The 20,985-nt window shown below is 40.1% G+C and overlaps 2 protein-coding genes across 2 annotated transcripts; both read left to right on the forward strand.

Annotated features, from left to right (window-relative positions):
• Positions 1-5,384: 5,384 nt before the first annotated feature.
• Positions 5,385-9,678, forward strand: LOC147854185 (uncharacterized). Its single transcript, XM_087331217.1, has 3 exons — positions 5,385-5,725; positions 5,811-5,915; positions 8,635-9,678. The coding sequence occupies exons 1-3, from the start codon at positions 5,480-5,482 to the stop codon at positions 9,286-9,288; spliced, it is 1,005 nt and encodes a 334-aa protein (XP_087187343.1). The 5' UTR covers positions 5,385-5,479; the 3' UTR covers positions 9,289-9,678.
• Positions 9,679-16,245: 6,567 nt separating this feature from the next.
• Positions 16,246-20,776, forward strand: LOC147854186 (deoxyhypusine hydroxylase-B-like). The gene is made up of 7 exons (XM_087331507.1): positions 16,246-16,402; positions 18,167-18,303; positions 18,522-18,739; positions 18,819-18,957; positions 19,724-19,850; positions 20,237-20,355; positions 20,463-20,776. The coding sequence occupies exons 1-7, from the start codon at positions 16,246-16,248 to the stop codon at positions 20,493-20,495; spliced, it is 930 nt and encodes a 309-aa protein (XP_087187633.1). The 3' UTR covers positions 20,496-20,776.
• The last annotated feature ends 209 nt before the right edge of the window (positions 20,777-20,985 follow it).

Genomic DNA, 20,985 nt, shown 5'->3' on the forward strand with positions numbered 1-20,985 from the left:
CCATAAGCCGCTTTGCCATACTTTCCTTGCCGTCGCTTCCCCGGCATAGTGTCCTCCGGCAACCCCACAGTGTGCTTCCCGTAAGATTACTTCTTTCTCGTCACTACGAACTGCCCGTCTCCATATTCCATCTGCTCCTTTGTGGTAGAGAGTGTCCCGTAACAGACAGAAATTGCGGCTCTGCACCGCCAGTCGTTTCCTCTCGTCCCGGTTCATTTCCTCCGGTGGCAGGCCCGTGCTTAGGAACTGGTGCATGTTTGTCAGCCACCTATCTTCTGATGCCACCGTGTCGTCCGCTGCCGTTTCCGGGGTGATACGGAATAACTCTGCGTCCGGGAATTCATCCGCTACTCCGTCGCCTGATTCTCCGGACTCTAACTGGCTCAGATAGTCTACTACGGCATGCTGGATACCGGGCCGGTGGAAAATCTCGAATTCGAACTCCTGCAACAGCAAGGTCCAACGGGCCAACTTACCGGTCAAGGACGCCTTGGACACTAAGTACAGGAGCGCCGAGTGATCCACATGAAAGGAGAACTTCCTTCCCAATAGGTAATGACGAAACTTTGTGACACTGTAGATCATGCCCAGGGCCTCCCGTTCCGTCGTCGAATAGTTCTTCTCCGCTTGGGACAGCTTCTGGCTGGCGTAATATACCGGCCGGTACCATTTGGGCTCCGTAAGTTGCATTAAGGCGCTGCCGATAGCAATGTCGGAAGCGTCCACGAACACATGAAATTCCTTGCTCCAATCCGGAGGCTGCACGACGGGTGCTTGCGACAAAAGTACCTTCAGGGCATTGTATGCCTTATCCTCCGTATCCGTCCATTGGAACGGTGTTCGATGTACCGCGGTGTGTAATGGTGTAGCCAAGTCAGCCAAGTGACGGAGCATCCGGCTGTGCCACCGGATCTGTCCTAAGAATCGGCTTAGTGCTTTGGCTGTTTTCGGCGCCGGTGCCCCTAGTATCGCGTTTACTTTGTCCGGGTCGACCGCAATGCCCTCCTTACTTACAATGTGTCCCAGCAATATTCCACTTGAAACTCCAAAGATGCATTTTGCTGGGTTTAAGCTTAGCCGGTATAACCTACACTTTTCAAGGCATAACCGTAGGTGCTGCAAATGGTCTTTTCCCCGGCTATAGATTGCAAAATCATCCAGGAAAACCTGCATGAAGGCAGGAATGTATTCGCCGAAGATTTCCATGATGATTCGCTGGAAAGTTGTTGGTGCCGTTTTTAGGCCGAACATCATTACTTCGGCCACAAACACCCCCCATTCGGTGACGAACGCTGTCTTCTCCTGGTCGTCAGGGTGCATCCGGATTTGATTGTATCCGTTGAACCCGTCTAGAAAGCTATAAACTTCATGGCCGGCGACGGCATCCAGTACTCCATCCGTGAACGGAAGAGGAAATGCATCCGTAATTGTGGCTGCATTTAGTTTCCTGTAATCTACCCACATGCGGATTTTACCGTTCTTCTTGGGGACGACGACGATGGGGCTCAGCCACGTCGCTTTCTTTACTGGCCGGATGAAGCCCACTCTTAGGAGTTTGTCGATTTCCTCCTTCACTTTGGCGGCGTAGTTGGGGTTCATTCGGTAACGTCTTTGCGCCACTGGTTTCGCGTCCTTGCCTAAGTGGATCTGATGCTGATATAATTGAGGGTCCAACCCTCGCATGTCTTCGTATGACCAGGCGAATACGTCGCGAAACTCCGTGAGAAGTTTGATCATCGCCGCTTTATCTTCCGGCTTCATTTCTTTGGCGATGTGTACCGGCTTTGATTCGTCCTTGCTTCCTAGGTTCACTTCGTCGAGCTGGGATGCTTTTACCCGTTGGGAAACGGCCATTTCCCGTTCCAACGCTTCCTGTGCTTGCCGTAATTCCCGAATCGCATTTTTGTCTGGTTCGGCTTTGGTTTCGTCCCGCTGTGGCAAGTATGGCGCTACGGCTTCAGCTACGTCAATCTCGAAGAGTGGTACGATCTTCGGGTGTTCCTCCAAGTACTGGGCTTCTTCGTTGTCTGCCAACCCTTCAAGCATGTTCACGCATTCCGCATACAGCGGTGTGCATTCCTTACCGTTGCTCGTCCGTGGTTGTGTCGGTACCCGGACCTTAGCTTTTCCGCGCCGGAAGGTAATCATGTTTTTCCGCCAATTTTGCTTGATGTGTGCTGTTTTCAACCATGGTCTGCCCAGCAACAGTGGGTACGCGCCTTGCGCCTGTAGCTGCAGCACTACAGCCGAGATGTGAAATGTGTGACCTCCTATGGTGACTTCCAATTTCCGTATTAAGCCCGTCGGCCGTACAGAGCTCGTATCCGCCATCCGTAGCCAGAACGGACATGGCTCCCATTCATGTATACCCAAGGCATCGCACGTGCGGAGGCTTATTACGTTCACCCCGGAACCTCCATCGATTACTGTGCCGGGAAGTTCGTGCCCTTTGACAATAGCTGTAATTACCGGACTACTAGTGTCCACCACCGTCGGTCCCTCCTCCGGATTCGAGAAGAGGACTGGTGCCGGTGGGGCTATACCGTCTGTCATGCCCGTTTTTAGTCCTTCCGTAAATCGCGGCACGAGCTGCAAGAGTCTTCCTAACGGCAACGTGATCTGACATTCTTGCAGTGCTTGCCATGTCTCGTTTTCTGGGTGGCTACCGCCGGCACTCCCTATGGTATTCGCCTTTTGCCGTTCCGCGTCCGCGACGTTCCTTTCATTGGCTTCCTTCACCCATTTCGTCGCCTGTTTTCGTATGGCCTCTTGTGTTTCCCACTCTTTGGCCATGTCTTTCGACCGTGTGGTTACTTGCTGTATATCCGCCACTTCCGGAACCACCATATTAACTGATGGTCGTTTCTCGTAGCTCTTTACCGGGCACTGGTTACTGTAGTGGCCTTCCTGCCTGTAGTAGTAGCAGTACTCTTTACGGGTATTGCTGGATTCAGCATTGCTGGTAGCCGGAGTCGGTCCCGTAGTGAGTGGTGCGTTCTGTGCCGGTTGGCTCCTTGGGGTTCCATGTTCCAGGTCCCTAGGGTGACCACCTTTCTTGAAATTGCGTTTCTTATTATTCTTATTTTTATTTCGGTAGTCCGGTCGTGGTGGATCGTAAAATCGGCCGTAGTCCTCCTGGTGCTTCCGGTAACCAGGGGAATGGTCTCTGTCGTATTGCTCGTGTCGTCTGTTGGACTCCCGATAACGGTCCGATCGCTCATACCGGTCGTAGTTATCATGCCGATTCCCGTACCGGTCATCATTCTCTTGTCTGTCTCCGTACCGGACATCCTGTGCCGGTCGGTACCGGTTCATTCTTTGCCAACGATCGTCATCTTCGTCTCGGCTGCTTCTTGGCTCGATCCGTCGGACGGGTGGTGCTTGTCGTTTTAACAGGTTATACTCGCACCGGTCCGTTGTATGACTCTTGGATTGACAAATCACACACTGAGTGCGCATGGTGCACTCCACTGCCGAGTGTCCGACATTCAAGCAGATTGTGCATTGAATTGCTTGCCGGAACCGGAGATCTTCCTCGGTGGGTAACGCCCGTTGCAGTGTTCCCAGTGTAAGCCATGAGCTTGACTTTTCCATTTCTCTGACCCGGTCAATGACCTGGTCAATGGTGCTTCCTCGAAAGTCGATTACCGTACACACCGTGCGTAACGGTTCCCGGAGTGCGTTTAAAAATATCGTCCGTAATTCCTCCTCCAGGGGTGCACGGGCAAGCTGGCTATGCATTCGTTGGAAACGGATGACGAATTGGGGAATGCTTTCCCCTGCCTCCTGTCGGATCGTATAAAACAGGCCCACCATTGTCGTCTGGTCGACCTCCTTGTGGAAAAAATGCAAGAATTTTGCTTTTAATTCTCCAAAGGTTGTGATGGTCGCCGGGTCCTGCGTCCGCCGCCATCGTGTCGCTGGTCCTTCCAACGTGACCCCGAATTCCGCTATCTTCGAGCGTTCTTCTTCCTCCGGTGTCATTCGCTGGGACGTGTGATTTGCTTCCCATGTCTGCTCGAAGGCATGAACATGCGCTTCCGCGTCCGGGTCATCGCGATACTTTGAGTATTGGAACGGCATGTCGTCGTCCAGTATTAGGCCGCGGTTTAGTGGCGTTTGTTGATATCTTTCCGGTTTTCTCTCCGGTTCCACTTCCGGTTCTTTTGCCGGTGCTTTTTCCGGTTCCTTTTCCGGTTCCTTCACCGGCTCTTCTTCCGGTACCTTTGCCGGCTCTTTCGTTGGTGTCGGTGGCTTTGCTTCTTCCACTTCCGGTGTTGGTGGGTTGACGGCTTCCGTTTGTGGTTCCGGATCGCCCTGGTCGAACGGTTCCGGTTCTGGAGTCGGCACGGTATCCGACCCATCGTCCTCCGGGCCGCCGGGGGTATCGTTGCTGCTCTGGTAGTTCGTGTGCACGCTGTATCCCCCTTCGGAATCCGATTCGTAGGCTGAAAAGGCTTCTGCCTCGTTTTCTCCGCTTGCCAGCGCCTCGAGGAGGCGTTCGGTTTCCCGGAGACTACTTAGACTGCTTCCGTCGTCCTGGTCGCGAGTTTGCTGTAACCGAAGAGATTCCTCCGCGACTCTCCGGATCTCGTTGGAGAACGAACGATCCGAGCGAATTTCGTGCGTTGCTTGCTGGAAAGTCTCACACCGTCTTTGCCGTTCGGCGAGGCGTCGAGCTCGGTCTGTAACCAGGTCGTGCGTTGGTCTCGTCATCCATTAAGCCGTCGTTCGCTGCGAGAAAGCAGGAATCGTGGTCGCCAAAACTGTGTTATTCTCTGACCGGACAAGGCCTAACACAAGGTGTCACGGAGACACTTCACCAAAGGGTGGTTACGGCATAGGATTAAGATTCAACGATTACACCGACTTACGTAGGTTACACAATTAGATCGCTTTTGTTAATGACACACGTAATATACAATAGTAATTACAGAACGGAAACCAAGACAGAAGTATAAACACCATAAGCTCTATTAATTATCCGCTGTGATTACAATGGGGTCCGGGCCTTTAAATAGGTTTCCGGCCCGTAGTACAAAACGGTGCCTCTCGCACCTATTCGGGATCCGTCCGGATCTGGAACGGCATACCGTTTCCAGTCCGTCCGTCCACACTATGCTTATTTACAACCATACTTAATTAATTCCTTCACTCCGTATTTTGGACTCCTTGCCGGCTATATTTATTGCGTCTCTACCCGCGATAGTAAGTTCCGGAGTACTGGGATTATTAATCATTTCAGGGGATGCATGGTGAGCAAGCTTGTGCAGCAAGCGAGCATGAACGAAACTCTACTGATCGTTTGAATCCCCCCTGTGGAAATACGGGCCCACAGAATGAGAGTAAAGTGAAAGAACTAAAGTTTTTCAATAATAAGTTTGGCGTGTGCCTGAAGGAAAACCGTGAAAGAACAAGAATTATAGACCAAGGCACCGATGCAAGAAAGAAGCTCGTGAATGAGGGAGACGACTTAGGAATGCAGCCTATGGATCACACTTCTACATTATCCGAAGGAGAAGTGGAGAATCTAGAGCAGAAAGATTTGTCTTTGACAAGGATGATTAACCCTACAGATCAAGCTTCTACTTCATCTTATCCACAATCTCCCTACAGAGAAGTGAATTCCTCTGAGCAGAAAGCCATAAATCTAGAAGAGAAGGAGAAGAAAGTCCTGGAAAAGTCAGTTTTTGAAATTGACAATGGTGTATTTACTAGTACACAGGTGATTCATTACTGGCATAACAGTGCCCTTGCATTTCTAGTTTTCCTTTTGCGCCAAGTTCTATATTTTGATGTATTGTTTACAGACTACCACATCTTTCCATTGCAACCTGAAAGGCAAAATAAATACTTCCACAGAGGATCCAAAGGCGGGCAAGGATGAGCTCGAAGACCAAATATCGGTAACTAAGGTATTGGTTTGTCTAGTGTTCCAGTATTCTTGCACTTGTTTATCAGATTCACCCATTTTTTGCATATTTTCTTCATATGGTAATTATGATGAACTTATGGTCTCATGAATATGGGTTCGCGAGAAACCCTCATGAATGTTTTTGTTGCTTGATGAATGGGCAATATAGAAGGCTCAATCTCAGTATCCTAATTTATGTATATTTAAGAGCTTAAGATTATAACATAACACGTGGTAGCCAATGGACCAGGTCAATAATGCGAATGCACACAAATGAAGCAATTAGACAAGTAATGAATGTGTTTATGATCCGCGAAAAGCTGAATCAATTGTCGAGCTCATCTAGTTTAATACAACAAAAGATCACTAAGATGCTAGCTGATAAGGTTGTGTTGTTATAGAAGGTACCATAAACTTTGCATAGGAACAATATGCGAATCAAAAGGTTAGAAGTTAAAGCTGAATCAATTGTCGAGCTCGTCTAGTTTAATACAACAAAAGATCACTAAGATGCTAGCTGATAAGGTTGTGTTGTTACAGAAGGTACCATAAACTTTGCATATTAACAATATGCGAATCAAAAGGTTAGAAGTTACTATTGTGTGTTAAAAAGTGGTGTGCATGTAGCTCAAAGACTAGAACATTGGTAAAAATATGTTGAAACTCATCAATGTTTGAACCCAGTAATACTTATGAGTAGAATATGTTCCAAAGAACATAAATAGCCTAAATACATTGGAAATGTTTTTGAGTCATAAACGAATTGAATAATTTGTAACAAGTAGTCATGTCATTCTATGATCAATCATTGAAGAGGCACATCGATCTCTACTCATATAGAACATAGATGAATCATATATGTCTATTGAATTTCTATTATATACTTAAATCAACCTCAAAATACCTTCAGTAGTTCATAATTATCTGTAAGTGATGCATACACCACAAAGAGTTTTTAAGGTATGTTTGTGGGCTCGTTAAGCTAAAGTATGTAGAAAGGTGTAACCAAAATTGAATTCATCAATATTTGCTTAAGTATTACATATGTCTATGTGTCTTGCATTATCAGGTGGGGACAACATTCAACGTAAGCTCAGCTCCTCATCGGATAAGTATATAATTAAGCCAAAACAGACTCTTGCAATGCATGCATTAATTTTTCTTGTGTTTTTTAAGTCATCTTGTGGGGATATTTAGTTATTGAGTTTACACATGCATGAGCTAAAAACATTTTATTCTGTTGACAATAATAGAATTTCTTACCAAATTTCCAACGGTATATTCACATCAGATTAATACATGAGCATACATATCTCTATGTTACCTCTTAGATTCTATTCAACTATATTAATCTAGTGTCTCACAACTCTGAATAGTAGAGCATAATAAGATGACTTGCCTGGCTAACTAAAAGATCAGATAGCAGTAGCAACTATTGAACACCAAGGTGAAGGGCAATGAGTATCATGAACAGGTAATTGCAAGCTTTAGCATCAATGACTAGCACATGCATCCAGCTGTTGATATTAATAATAAGTATAAACATATGTGCCGATCATCTTGCAGTAGAGATGTGCTAGTAATGATCAATTTTAACCTCAGAACTGGGAGATATCTACTGGCAATTGTCAATTAAATGTATGTGTGAAGATCACTAGTCGTCAGGCAGAACCAAGCTGACTGCACACTGAAGCACGCTGGCCATGTGTGGCAAATACTGATTTGCTCAATCTTTTTTCTTGTAATTGAATTATCCTAGCTGTAAGCTATTACACCATCCACACAAGTCCTTGGGTTTAAACTTCAAAGTTCAAATTTCACACATCTTTATTATACCTTATATTTCTTCCTGATTTTCTAGATTCAACTATAGACCGTAGGGGTTGAATGAATGACCTTCTAGCTCTGTTGGACAACGTTTCAAATTGGGCTACAACTGTCAGGCCCAAGAACTCTCTCGCTCTCTCTATTCATGCACTCTGAGAATTTACAATCCGTGGTCTCATTGGAATTGCTTCAAATGTTACAGATATCAAGAACCAAGTGCTCAATTTGTATCCACTTTTTAGGAAAACCCACAAATTATTATCATTTTTAGGTATAAACTTTTGTTTAATATGCTATACCTTGGTTCGAGCCCTGGTTAAAACGTGCTAGAAAGTCAAAGTGGGTTACAAAGTTAAAAGTGATATGGAAATTATTGGATTTGAAAGGAGGATGGAAACTTCTAGAAGCTAGACGGAACTATCATTATTTTTGACCCTGCTATCCTCTCTACAGGAGTTCTGTATGCCCTGAAACTTTTAAACCTTAGCAATGGCATTTTGAGATTGATAACAAGTTCCCAAATGCATTCACTAATGTAGCTGCCTCCTTTCAATTTTCAAATAAACAAGTTATTCAAGTTCCCCTTGGGGGATAACAGAAATGATTGAAATGACCAAATTATCTTTCCTATTGTACATCTAACCTCATCGGAAGGTTTTCCTGCCATGCACTTGGCCCTATATAGCTCATAGATTGCAATCTGTCTCCCGTGGACATTAAAAGATATCTATATACCTATCCCACCTGTAATATGTTGTGTCACTAAGAAAAGATGTATTGACCTAAACAAATGTGGATTTCATCTGATGTATAATTTTTACATCCATTTCTAGCGTGACATGCTTTGGACGTCTCAATTTTTAATCATAATGTGTTGATTTTATGATGTGCAGCTGCGTCCACCTATGGAAATATATATAATTTTGGATTTGAATGGGGTACTCATTAAAAGATGGGATAAAAATCCCTTGTTACCTGGCATTTTTAGAAAGACAAAGAAATGGATTCAGCTTCGGCCCGGGTGTATCGAATTCTTGGAGAAAGCATTCTCCTTTTTCCAGGTGGGCATTTGGTCAACAATGACAACTATAAATGTTCAAAGCATTTGTGCTCTTATAGAGCAAGAAGCACATAAAAGTCTGCCCTTTTTCATGATATGGGGCCAAGATTCATGCTATCAACATAGTGGCCTACATAGGCCTGATAAAGCTCATGTTGCGGCTGATTTCAAGCCCATGTCACTGGTTTGGAAGAAATTTCCTCATCTAGGTTCCCATAATACTATTTTAGTGGATGACTCTCCATATAAGGCCTGCATGAATAATCCACACAATTGTATTTTTCCGGATGCCTTTGATGGCTGCATGGAGGACACATTCTTGACTGATGTGTTGTGGCCATATCTCGAGAGCATGCGGATGTCTTATGATATACAATCTTTCATTTCAAATAACCGGCTAGGCCAACAATCAATAACAGTTGGCCATGAGTTGTATAACCATGTTAGGCGTGTAATGGAAAGAAATTGGATTAAGTTAGATATCTGAAGGAAGAGGCACATATTTGGTGCCATAATTGGAGAGGATTACCTTTCAACATTATACAGCTTACAACAATCTTATGCATTACAAACTAAATACTTTTGCACATCACATTTTAGAGGAGAAGGTCACTTTACTGCTATTTCTCTTTCGGATTTCATTATTGGAAGGGTTTCACAATGCTTGCTGCCGCACCAAATTTCAGGATAGCCGAGAGGCCTTTGAATGAATAAAAATGTATGAAGGTTAAATTGGTGGTTACTAGAGCTGGTGAAACCAAAAGAATCATTGCCTCTGAAGATGTGGATTATCCCAATGTTAGGTCAAATGCCCTTAATGTTTTGGTTATTTGTGGAATACAAAGATACCCTGCTATAAATTAACCATGATTAATTACGCAATTGAGCTGAAATTGAAGGGTTGCTATGAATTGCAATTTTATAAAGTTGTTTGGTGTCAAGCTTGGATGAAAATTACTTGGTAAACACAATGGCAATGACAAAGCCAGTTTTAAATCAATAAAAGGTATTATGAAAAGCTTTACAAACTTCTTTATCACACAAGGTAAATATGGGTATACCTAGTGTCGCATGATATGAATGTGTTAATATAATTTGCCATGATGAATTTTGGAATAAAGAACTTTAACTTTTAAGTCCCTTCAAAAGATTGCTTTGTATGGTGATGAAATTGATATTTTGATTGCGTGTCATTCATTGAAGTGGGAGCATGGAGTTTTTATGAACATAGGCTATTCTTAAGGCTGTGAGGGGGATCCAAAATGAAGGAAATAGTAAAAATGGAACCTTGCAAAAATTATTGTACTAATTAGGAATTACAATACCTATAATTGAACTACAAACATATCACGCGATTGAAACAATACTTTTATGTTTGACCTAATACTTTGACAACCTAGTAATGGTGGTAATTAGACTACGGGTAAAGATAGGATTGGTTAAACATGACAAATGAGTTGCATTGTTTAGTGCATTAGAAATAGATATTCTAAAGATAGAATTAGACTTGACGCGTGACTCTAGAGTCAACGCCAATGGTGTAGACAAAATTGAGTCATAAATGCTCTCGACTATCATCATATTGGAGGGAGTAAATAGGAGGAAGATAAGGGTGCTCTTTTAGCTTCTTATCTTGTGTGTCTTGTTAATAACCAACTTAATATCATATCATATAGTTACGCTAATGTCATGGAGGTGTATAGAGATAGTTGTATCAAGTTGTTGGATGCAAAAGGATATACTTAACCACGCTTAGAGCACTTGCACTTGTACATGTTCTTGCGCTTGCACGCACCCATCCAGGCGCGCGCGCGCACCCACCCACACACAGTGATGGGCTTTTTCGCCGCCATGTGCTCAATATAGAGCTCCTAAATTGCAATGCACAATAGAGGGCCATATCTTTTTCGTCACCAGAATATCAAAGAAATGATAGATTCTCTTTAGCCTGAGAAATATATCGAAGGAGCCATGTGGCATGTGGTGTTATTATGGTAGGCCTCATAGGGAGGAGGGGTTCATAATAATTTTTTGTTGGTTGGAGGTTCGCCGAAGACGTAATGAGCCCGATAGATACATATGTACATATTGTTGCCCACTAACGCTACATCTCTACATATACACACTAGTAGAAGTAGTGGTATGTGTGTACATAGTTGATTGCTATATGTACATATATGTACATATCGAATCAAGAGCTTCCTCCAATCTGATATGCACATAGTTAGTTAGTTGGCTTAGGGCTATATATCATATGTCCGTCTGTCCATAAACTCAAAAGCTTCTTCTTTCCTCCCAACTTCTAGCTACGGCTCTGTAGCCGCAGCCACCGACGAAGAAGAAGACACATACTCCCCCCCCCAAAATAAATAAATAAATAAATAAATAAATAAATAAATAAAGCAATAAATAAAGCAATAAATAAAGCAATAAATAAATAAATAAATAAAATCTTTTTCTCTCCCCTGTAGGTAGCAATGGGCACGGTTTCGGCTCAAACCGAACCGAACCGTTAAACCGTGGCTTAACGGTTTATCGGTTCAAAATTAAATAATGAGTTTGGTTTGGTTTAAAGAATGAAAGTTCGGTTTGGTTTCGGTTCGGTTCGGTTTAACATTTATCGGTTTATCGGTTTATCGGTTTATCGGTTTTATCGGTTTAACGGTTTCTATTAATTTGGTTCGGTTTATAGGTTTATAGGTTCTTACCCTAGCCCTAAATTTTCAATTTTATAAATTATACCCTTCCTAAATTTTCTATTTTATAAATTATACCCTTCTTATTTTTACTATGGACCTAATACTAGTTAGTAGTAGTAAGTACATACTACATACTACAAACTATAGGGTATGATACAGACAGTCTACAGACACAACTATCGAACAGACACACTGTGTATCTACTGTTAACTACAGACAGACACAATTATCGAACAGAAACACAGGCGGCATTGTGCAGGCTGAGGCGGCAACCACCAATCACCACTTCATTGCTCTTCAGACTCCAAACTCTCCATAACACAGGTATGAATCATGATCCATAACACAGGCTGAGACACTCCAAACTTTTTTTATAGATGTGTGGTTTGCATATATGAGAATATGGGTATGTGAGTTAACGTGTGTGCATACATGTGAGAGAAGAGAGATTTGTATGTAAGCAAATATGAGATCAATACGAGTATGTGAGTTTATGCTCGATTGAATAATCAGTAATATATGTATATGTATGTGTTTGTGAGCGAGTATCTTGAACTGGTATAATGTTTAAATCTATACTGGACTCCTGCAACTATGTTCTCTTTCGAATACTTGTTGCTTATCTCGAATAGCTTCAACTATGTTCTCTTTCGATATTTCTGTGATCTGTTTTGACATGATCTTAATGTACACCAATGCTCGTTAGATTTTCATTGAAAGGAATAATATTTCTTGGAGTTCTCAGTCCACGCTATCTGACTGAAGGAGTATCAATTGTATATGCTGAAATTAGAACACCTGCAAATACACCTGCAAGAACATAACTAACTTAGAAAGACTGTATCATTATATTATAAAGTACTGAAAGTCTTCACCATTCATATCAAACATTGATGTTCATTGCTCATTTTCTGAGCCATTAAGATTGCATGTTTATTGTTTATTTTCTGGGTGGAGTAAACATAGATGATCATTATTTATCTTCAGAGTAGAGTAAATATGGTTATCCATTGTTTATCTGGTTATTGATGTTAACATAAATGCACATTCTATATTTTGTGAGTAGAAAAACATGGATATCGAGTATTTATGTGGTGAATGGAGCATTTTAAACATGGACGTCCATTGTTTATTTTGTGAGCAGAGTAAACAATAACATCTATTATTTACCTTATGAGCATTGGGGGCATGAGTGTCAGTTGTTTATCCTGTTAGAAAATATGGATGTCCATGGATTATCCTGTTAATGAGAGTAAACATGGGTATCCATTGTTTATTTAATGATTGGAGTAAAGTAAACATGGATGTCCAATTTATCTGGTGATTAAGGTAAACATGGGTGCGCGGTCATGGGTTAACTTGACAACTTGGATTTGCATCGTTTATCTTGTGAGTAGAGTAAACGGTGGTGTCCATTGTTTATCTGGTTAGTGAAGTTAACACGAATGTTTTATTGAGTGATTAGAGTAATGGGCATGTCTATCTTTCTATGTTTGCCATTGGACATAATGGTCGTTTTACTGTTCTTAGCTAACTTAGCAAACTTTCTACTTCATTTATTTTTCTCATTATAATGTACATATTTGAAATGTGCTAATTGAGTTAATTGAATTTTATAGGACACCATAAAATGGAATCATCATCTCAAATTGATGCTGCAATGAACTCATCTTCATTTGATGTTAGTCGTGGGTCAACAAGTAGCTCAAGAAAAAGGCTACGCACATCATGGACAGATGCTCACATCATATTTTATATGGATAATGGCACACCTCGACGACGATGCCATCATTGCCATGTTTGTTGGTCTTCTACAACATCCACAGGCACTATAGCCAAACATTTAGCAGAAAAGCATCGTTTATCAAGCGACCCAGACCAAAATTCAGGTATATCACATCACATTCAATCTTCAATTGAGTCAGCTAGAGTATCTCATGTTTTAGAGAAGAAAATTGATGCTGCCATCGTGAAGTATATTGTGAAGGGAACATTGCCCCATGCACATGTGGAATCACCTGAATTTAAGGAATTCATGCAACAAATTGTACCTGGATATCAAGTAAAGTCAAGACGTACAATTAAGCGTTCTATCCTAGAAATGTATGTGGTGTTGCGTCGTCAGGTGATAGATTTGCTATCAAAATGCCAATCAAGATTTTCCATAACATTTGATGGTTGGTCAAATAGTAGTTTGAAGGGCTTCTACTCAGTGACACTTCATTGGGTATGTCATGAGACAGCAAGGTCAAGGTCAATGTTATTGGATTTTGTGCATGTATTTCCAGGTGTTGGATCAGGGAAGCGTTGTGCACATGCCCTTTTTGCTCGACTTCGATCCTTTGATATTTCTAGTCGACTCTTAGCTACAATTTTTGATGGAGCGAGTGATGCACAAGTAGCTGCAAAAGAGTTGAGCATGTTGTTACAAGATGAGCATGGTAAGGAAATTTTGGCTCCATCACATATGTTAAGATGTATGGTTCACACTTTTCAGTTGGGTATCAAGGCAGCATTAGAGGTTATCTCACCCTCAACAGAAAAGTTGAGAACAGTGCTCCATACTATTAGATCTAGCAAGGTTCGAAGGGAAGTGTTTAGGAAGTATGCTAGGATGGTTGAGCATCATGAAAGGGAACCCCCAAGGCTCGATGTTGTTACAAGATGGAATTCTACCTTGGAAATGTTTAGGCAATCTATCAAAGATAAAGATGTATTGAACTTTACAATTTCAGATTTAACAATATCAAGTGATTTCAATGGTAATGTCTTGACCAGAGAAGATTGGAGTCACATACATGCCATGGCGGAATGGCTAGATACACCGGCCGAGGTTTCTACTTTTTTGGGAGGCTCAAAATATCCTACATTATCACTAGCATCGCTAGCATATAATTGTTTACTAAATCATTGCAATCAATTTTTAGATTCTTCGCTTCCAGGATCATCTAGATTTACACAAGAGGTGCTTCAAAGAGCATCTGAGAACTGCTTGCAATATTTAATTAAGTATCAAGAATCGTTAAAGTCTATTCCATCTCGCATAGCAATGTTTCTTGATCCCAGGTAATGCTTACCTTTATATCGTACAATTATCATCATGATTTCTGATTTTTTATTTGAGTTTAAAACCGTTTTATTTGTTTGATAGATTGCCTCTTCCAAATAATCATACAGAAAGAGAGTTAGATATTAAGTTGGTTGAAAGCATGATTGAGTCCCACTATCACTCGTTCTCGAGTGATGTTGAACCACGTTCGGCTTCAACCACAATACATGAAAATGATAAGAACTCTAAAATTTGGACGTTAATGGGTGTAAATAATAAAAGTCTTATTTCCGATTCACAGTCAGAAATTCAGCACTTTATGAGACTTCCTTCGGCTAGCACGGATAAGGATCCTTTACAATGGTGGAATGAAAATAAATCGGCAATGCCTTCACTATATAGGATGGCATGTGATTACCTCAGTATACCAGCATCATCAGTACCTGCTGAAGAGGCTAATTCGGCAGCAAAAATGACCTTTGATAATAGGATAAAACTACATTCATGCACTTTCAAAGCTGAAATGTGCGTTCGATCATGGATGAATGTTTTAAAAGAATGTAATGTTCAAATGTTAGATAATTTTCACATCAGTTATGCGGAACTAACAATGAATTTGGATGATCTTGTTGCTGAAGACGAGGTAATAGATTACATATCGCATGATAGTCAAAGGAAGATTAAGGTATGCATACTTGTTACTTGGTTGTTTTTTGTTTGAGTCTTTACTTAAAGTTTTATTAATAATTACTTACTTGTTTTTATGTATTTTATATGTACAGGAATCATGTTGATTTTTGACATGTTAACGACAATAGTGGTTGCAATTGGAGATCTTCAAAGTCATTGTAATTTTTATTACATGTTGTTTACTATTTTGTTTTTAGTCGATTCTTTAAATTTGTTATTATGAATTACTTAATTCTTTTGTATATTTTATGCTTTCAGAAATCCCTTATTCAAATATTGGAAACAAAAAGCTGGATTAAGTCCTATGGTCCATGGATTTGGAAAATTGGAACTCTATTATATGGATTGTTGTTCTTAATTGGAAAATTGGAACTCTACTGAATGGAAATTTGGAACTCTATTGTATGGAATTTCGGAACTCTATTGTATGGAATTTTGGAACTCTATTGTATGGAATTTTGGAACTCTATTGTATGGATTTTTGTTATCATTCCAAAAAACATTTATCTTTTTATGTAATATCTTATCATGTTTCACAAATTAACAATTTTCAGAAAATGTGTTGTGAATTTTTGTTATTTTATAGTGTTATAGTCTTTGATTTGGTACAATTTATTGTTTCGTGTTGGTTGGATTATGTCAAAACCAATTTGGTTTGGTTTGGTTTTGATGTTTGATACACTGGTTTGGTTTTGATTTTTGGTAAACCGGTTCGGTTTGGTTCTACATTTTACATAAACGGTTTGGTTTTAAATGGTTTGGTTTCTCATACCTATTAAACGGTTTGGTTTAAATGGTTTGGCTTAAATAGTTTGGTTTAAATGGCTTCAAATTTTTTAAATGGTTTGGTTTGGTTTTTTTTATGAATAACCGGTTTGGTTTGGTTTGGTTTGGTTTCAAGGTCAAGAAACCGAACCGAACCGAAACCGAACCGCGCCCATTGCTACCTGTAGGCTGTGTGACCTTCTTCCCCGTGCTGAGATTAATCTTAAGAGTTTTAACAAAAATGGAAGACAACTGCTTCTGCCCACCTGCCCTTGTATCGGAACAGTTCTTAGTGGAGCAATTGCTGGATACCAAGTTGCGCATTTCTGATCGATTCCGAGCGCTGTTCTCCCTTCGGAATTTGAAAGGCCAAGGTCCCCGTGAAGCCTTGATTTCTGGTATCCCTCTCTCTCTCCCTCTCTCGCCAAGTTGTTTAAAGTCTTTTTTCATGCTTCCGTACGTGTGATTTAAGAGTAAGAAGTCTCTGCCATGTCTAACCAAAATATGAAACATCCCGCACACTGAACATAATCGAACATTTCCCACTACATAACATCCATGGTGGGTGGACTATTTTGGACAAAGAACACACAGCATGGTTCAGCCACTCAGCTTGGTGACGTATAAGTGTTATACGTATGGAAGACCAAGATTCACCTGTCAAGTTTTTCAGGAAATAGCGGTATCTTAGAGTGCCCGGGACCTATCTCCCTCTCCCTACCAAGAAATCATGGTCGACTCGACTCGACGGAAGAAGTGAAAACATGGAACACAACAAAAATCATGGTCGACTAGATGGAAGAAGTGAAAACAAGGAACACAACAATATTCGTCGTTTGAGTTTGATTAAAATCTGGATATTTATAAGAGCATCAGATAATCAAATTTCTGTGTTTCTTACAGACCTATCTCCTTCCCTAGGAAATGGCAGTTGAACGCAAAAGTGATAAACGTGGAACGGAACAACATTCGACTTTTTAGTTTGATGAATTCTAGACATCATATTGCAGAGTGTCTCTTATCAGATTATCACATTTTTCTGCCTGTTTAGGGACATACCTCCATACCTAGACTTGGTAGATCAAGAGAGAAGTCATGCTTCTCAGTGTAAACCACTGAATAAAACAAGGTTCAACTGTTCAGTTTGGTGAAACCTAGATATCGTCTAGTGTCCATTATCAAATTGTTATGTTTCATGCCACTTTTTCAGTCTACCTTGATGTGTTAATTTGAAAGGAAAATGCTACTGTTAAGCTTCTAGGGGACATCCTTGGAATTGATAAGCAGGTTCAATTGTTCAGTTTGATGAAACCGTACGTTTATGTTTAATGCAGCAAGATAATTTCGTTTCAAGTAATATTGGGTGAAATGTTTTTAAACACATCCTGATTCCTTGATGTCGTGGAATGAATTGTTCATTGAAGAATGTAAAAATCCCTCTGTCTTGCTTGATAGTGACCTGAGAGGCTCATCCTAGTTTTCATACGAGCATCACTTAGTGAGAAGGACTCTGCATTATGATCTCAAGCCTCATTATACTTTAGCCAAATAGGATGCGTACTTAAGGAACACGTTTTATTCAGTTGCATTAATTTACCCGTGGTTCCATAACTAATGTATATGTTCATATATCTGTTAGTAAGCTGAATAGACAAGGAATTAATTTAGTTGTAAAATAAAGTTGATGGCGTTTGATTTTCTAGCCCATGATGAGGTGAACAAATTCCAACCATAGAGAGAATAGAATATTCAATACATGATTTGGCTAGATAAGATACTCTATACGTATGTCTTTCTCTGTATATAGGATACATACACTTGTGTTTCTGCCTGGTGAGTGTCTCATTGACGAATTTGCAGCAAGTTTTCCATCATTGATATCAACAACATAAGAAGCTTATCTAGACCTGTTAATGAAAGCAGAAAGGCAGAGGTATATGCACATTGCACATGCATGAAATATGTGGTAGATCAAGGCTAGCTAAGCCCTTATTCATCGGGCACCGTTCCAGTATTTCATTGTTAACTGCCCTTCTGACACATTTGTATAAAAAATTCATCTCTATTTGTCTACAAAGAAGGTGCCAAATTTTTTTATAATGCATCACTTGATGTTTAAAATATTCTTTATTAGAATGCATGAGCTGTTTTTTTTACTGCAGCTACAAGGGATTCATCAAACTTACTGGCACATGAAGCTGCTTTTGCACTTGGTCAAATGCAGGATGTTAATGCTGTTCCAGCTCTAAAACATATACTAGAAAACTTGACTACATATCATCCTATTGTTCGACATGAGGTGATATCTCTAAAATCTGTTTGATCTTGGAGTTATTATGTCCGTAAAATTGAATGATATGTTAAAATATCCTCAGCTAATTTCTGTCGCTCTAATATATCAGTCCAAGGTTTAGTTTTATGACACCACCATTTGATTATATTATATCCAAGCAAAGTTCAAAGTTTTTAACATTGAAGATAATGTGACGGTTCTAACAATGTATATCTATCATGCAGGCTGCAGAAGCTCTTGGTGCAATTGGAAAAAATGATTGTGTAGACATACTGCGGAGAGCATTAGAGGTAGATCCGGCTCAGGAGGTGAGGGAGACTTGTGAGTTGGCATTGAAGAAACTGGAACAAGGACTTGAAGCTAATGCAGCCCAAGAGTCACGGTTTTTTACAGTAGATCCAGCTATGCCTGCACCAACAAGCACATCAGTGGCAGATCTGAGGTATCATCGTGTGGCATTTAATCTTTTCTGATGGGTAATGATTCTAGTTTCCTATGCTTATATGTATTTCATCTGGAAGGAAGACCCTGCTTGATGAGAAAGAAGACATGTATGAACGCTATGCTGCTTTATTTTCATTAAGAAATCGTGGAGGAAAAGAAGCTGTCAGAGCCATTATCAGTGCCTTAGGATGCCAGAGTGCACTCTTAAAACACGAGGTAATGTAAATAGTGAAAGCAATCATAACTTAAATGGTAGTGAAGGCAGTTCTGAATATTCGATGTCATCCTTGGTTCTGTTGCAAATGTGGTTACTAGTGTTCTCTGTATTTGATGTAGATTGTATGTCAAAATCCTACATTCTCACTTGAGGGAGTTCAAAGTTATATTGCAAAATGATTGGTTTGTGGTTGCTCATCGTTTATGTTTGTTTCTGTCTGTGCACTATGATGTAGCCAAGAGTCATTGACAAAATATAGCCTTATGGATGGTTACTTTTCTTGATGCATTGACGAAATTGCAGTTTAATCTAGTGCTTTTTGGCTTTGTATTTCCTTTAATGTGGTCAAAGAATGGTCTTAGTAGGTGGTGTTCTTTGTTGGAAAATCAAGCTCACAAGCTACGTTATTCTATAGAAAAATATTTCCCTTTTTCTTAACTGGTTTGCAAGGTTTCAAGAGTATGATCCACTTACAATTTTGCTGAAAATAATAAGTGCACTGCACAAAATCCTAGTGTGATATATATATATATATATATATCCTATGGTCTCTTTGCGGGTGATGACTCGGAGAAATTGTTTTTGGGTTTATTAAAATTTTAATATGCATAATATTCATTTCTAACTCTAGATTCACCTTTATGTTTTTAAAATTCTCTACACTCACATTTATGTTTTATGAACATCAATTATCTCAGATTTTGGTCTCTTTTGTCTAGTCTAATGTCTATAGTATATGGTAATATGATATACTCATTATTTCAGGTAGCATATGTATTGGGTCAACTTCAGGATAAAGAAGCAACCAGCGCCCTTACATCTACTCTGAAGAATATTAATGAACATCCGATGGTTCGACATGAAGCAGCTGAAGCATTAGGATCAATTGCAGGTGAGGTTTGATTTCGGGCTAAGGAAATAGGAGTCTTTATGTAGAAGAGCTATATTTGATAAAATTATTGCTAGCCATGGGTATCTGTGTAGTATTTCTTAATATCCTTTTCAGTGAGATTTTGATTACCAAATATCTGCAGAAGGACTTCCTTAGGCACTTCACATTTTGAGTTCATGTCAAGTTCTTGAACTCATGAACTCGTCTCTAGGAGGGGAGTAATGATATATTCTATAAACATACAAGAAACAACATTCCAACAAGAATTATTATTCGATTTATCCATCTTGATTTACTACGATAAATGTATTTAAATAAAAAATGCTTCCATATTTCTAAAAACACATCCGTAGGACAGTATGATTTCTGACCCAGTTATCGTGCAGACAGTGAAAGTCTTGCACTCTTGAGGCAACTTCAAAGTGATGTTGAACCCATTGTAGCTCAAAGTTGTGAGGTAGCATTGAGTATGTTGGATTTTGAACAAAATGGGAAGTCATTTGAGGTAACTTGCTGTAAACCATGCTCAAAATATTTGTACGTGAATATTGTATAGATATTTGCCTGTGCAGTATCCTGCGTTTACATATGATTCTGTTTTTTGAATTGCAGTATTTGTATCTGGAGAGGCCAAATGGTCATTAGCAATTTCAGGACTTCATAGTCGAAAATTCTGCAATATGAGGTTTTGAGATATATGTTAAAATACTTGAAATACTATCACATTTTATCCTCAAAAGGTGTGAATTGAGAGCAGGACACTATGGTAGATGAATGATTAGCCATTCAAGGATCTCCAGTCCTACTATTCGAATCAAATTAGTTAAATTTATTATCTTGTAGGTCTCTTTGAGATCTAAGTGGCCTTGCTGATTGTCAGCTATTAACAAGTTTATATTATTCAATAAGAAGAAAAATATTATTTTGCATTCCTCAAACCTGTACCAACAGTTACCATTATTTTATATTTCTATTTGTGAACCAATGTTTGTTATATCATACCTGTAACCTGTTTATCTTGTATGTACTTTATAGCATCATTGTTTGTGTGACTACTATTTGTTTACTAGCATCAACAATCTTTGAATGTTTGCCATTGACATCAAAGAGGTTTTAATGAAATCCATGATACAAA

The sequence above is a fragment of the Azolla caroliniana genome, unplaced genomic scaffold (genome assembly GCF_043228905.1).
Source record: "Azolla caroliniana isolate FFs.n. ecotype wild unplaced genomic scaffold, voAzoCaro1.0.p SCAF_15, whole genome shotgun sequence".
NCBI classification, from domain to species: Eukaryota; Viridiplantae; Streptophyta; class Polypodiopsida; order Salviniales; family Salviniaceae; genus Azolla; species Azolla caroliniana.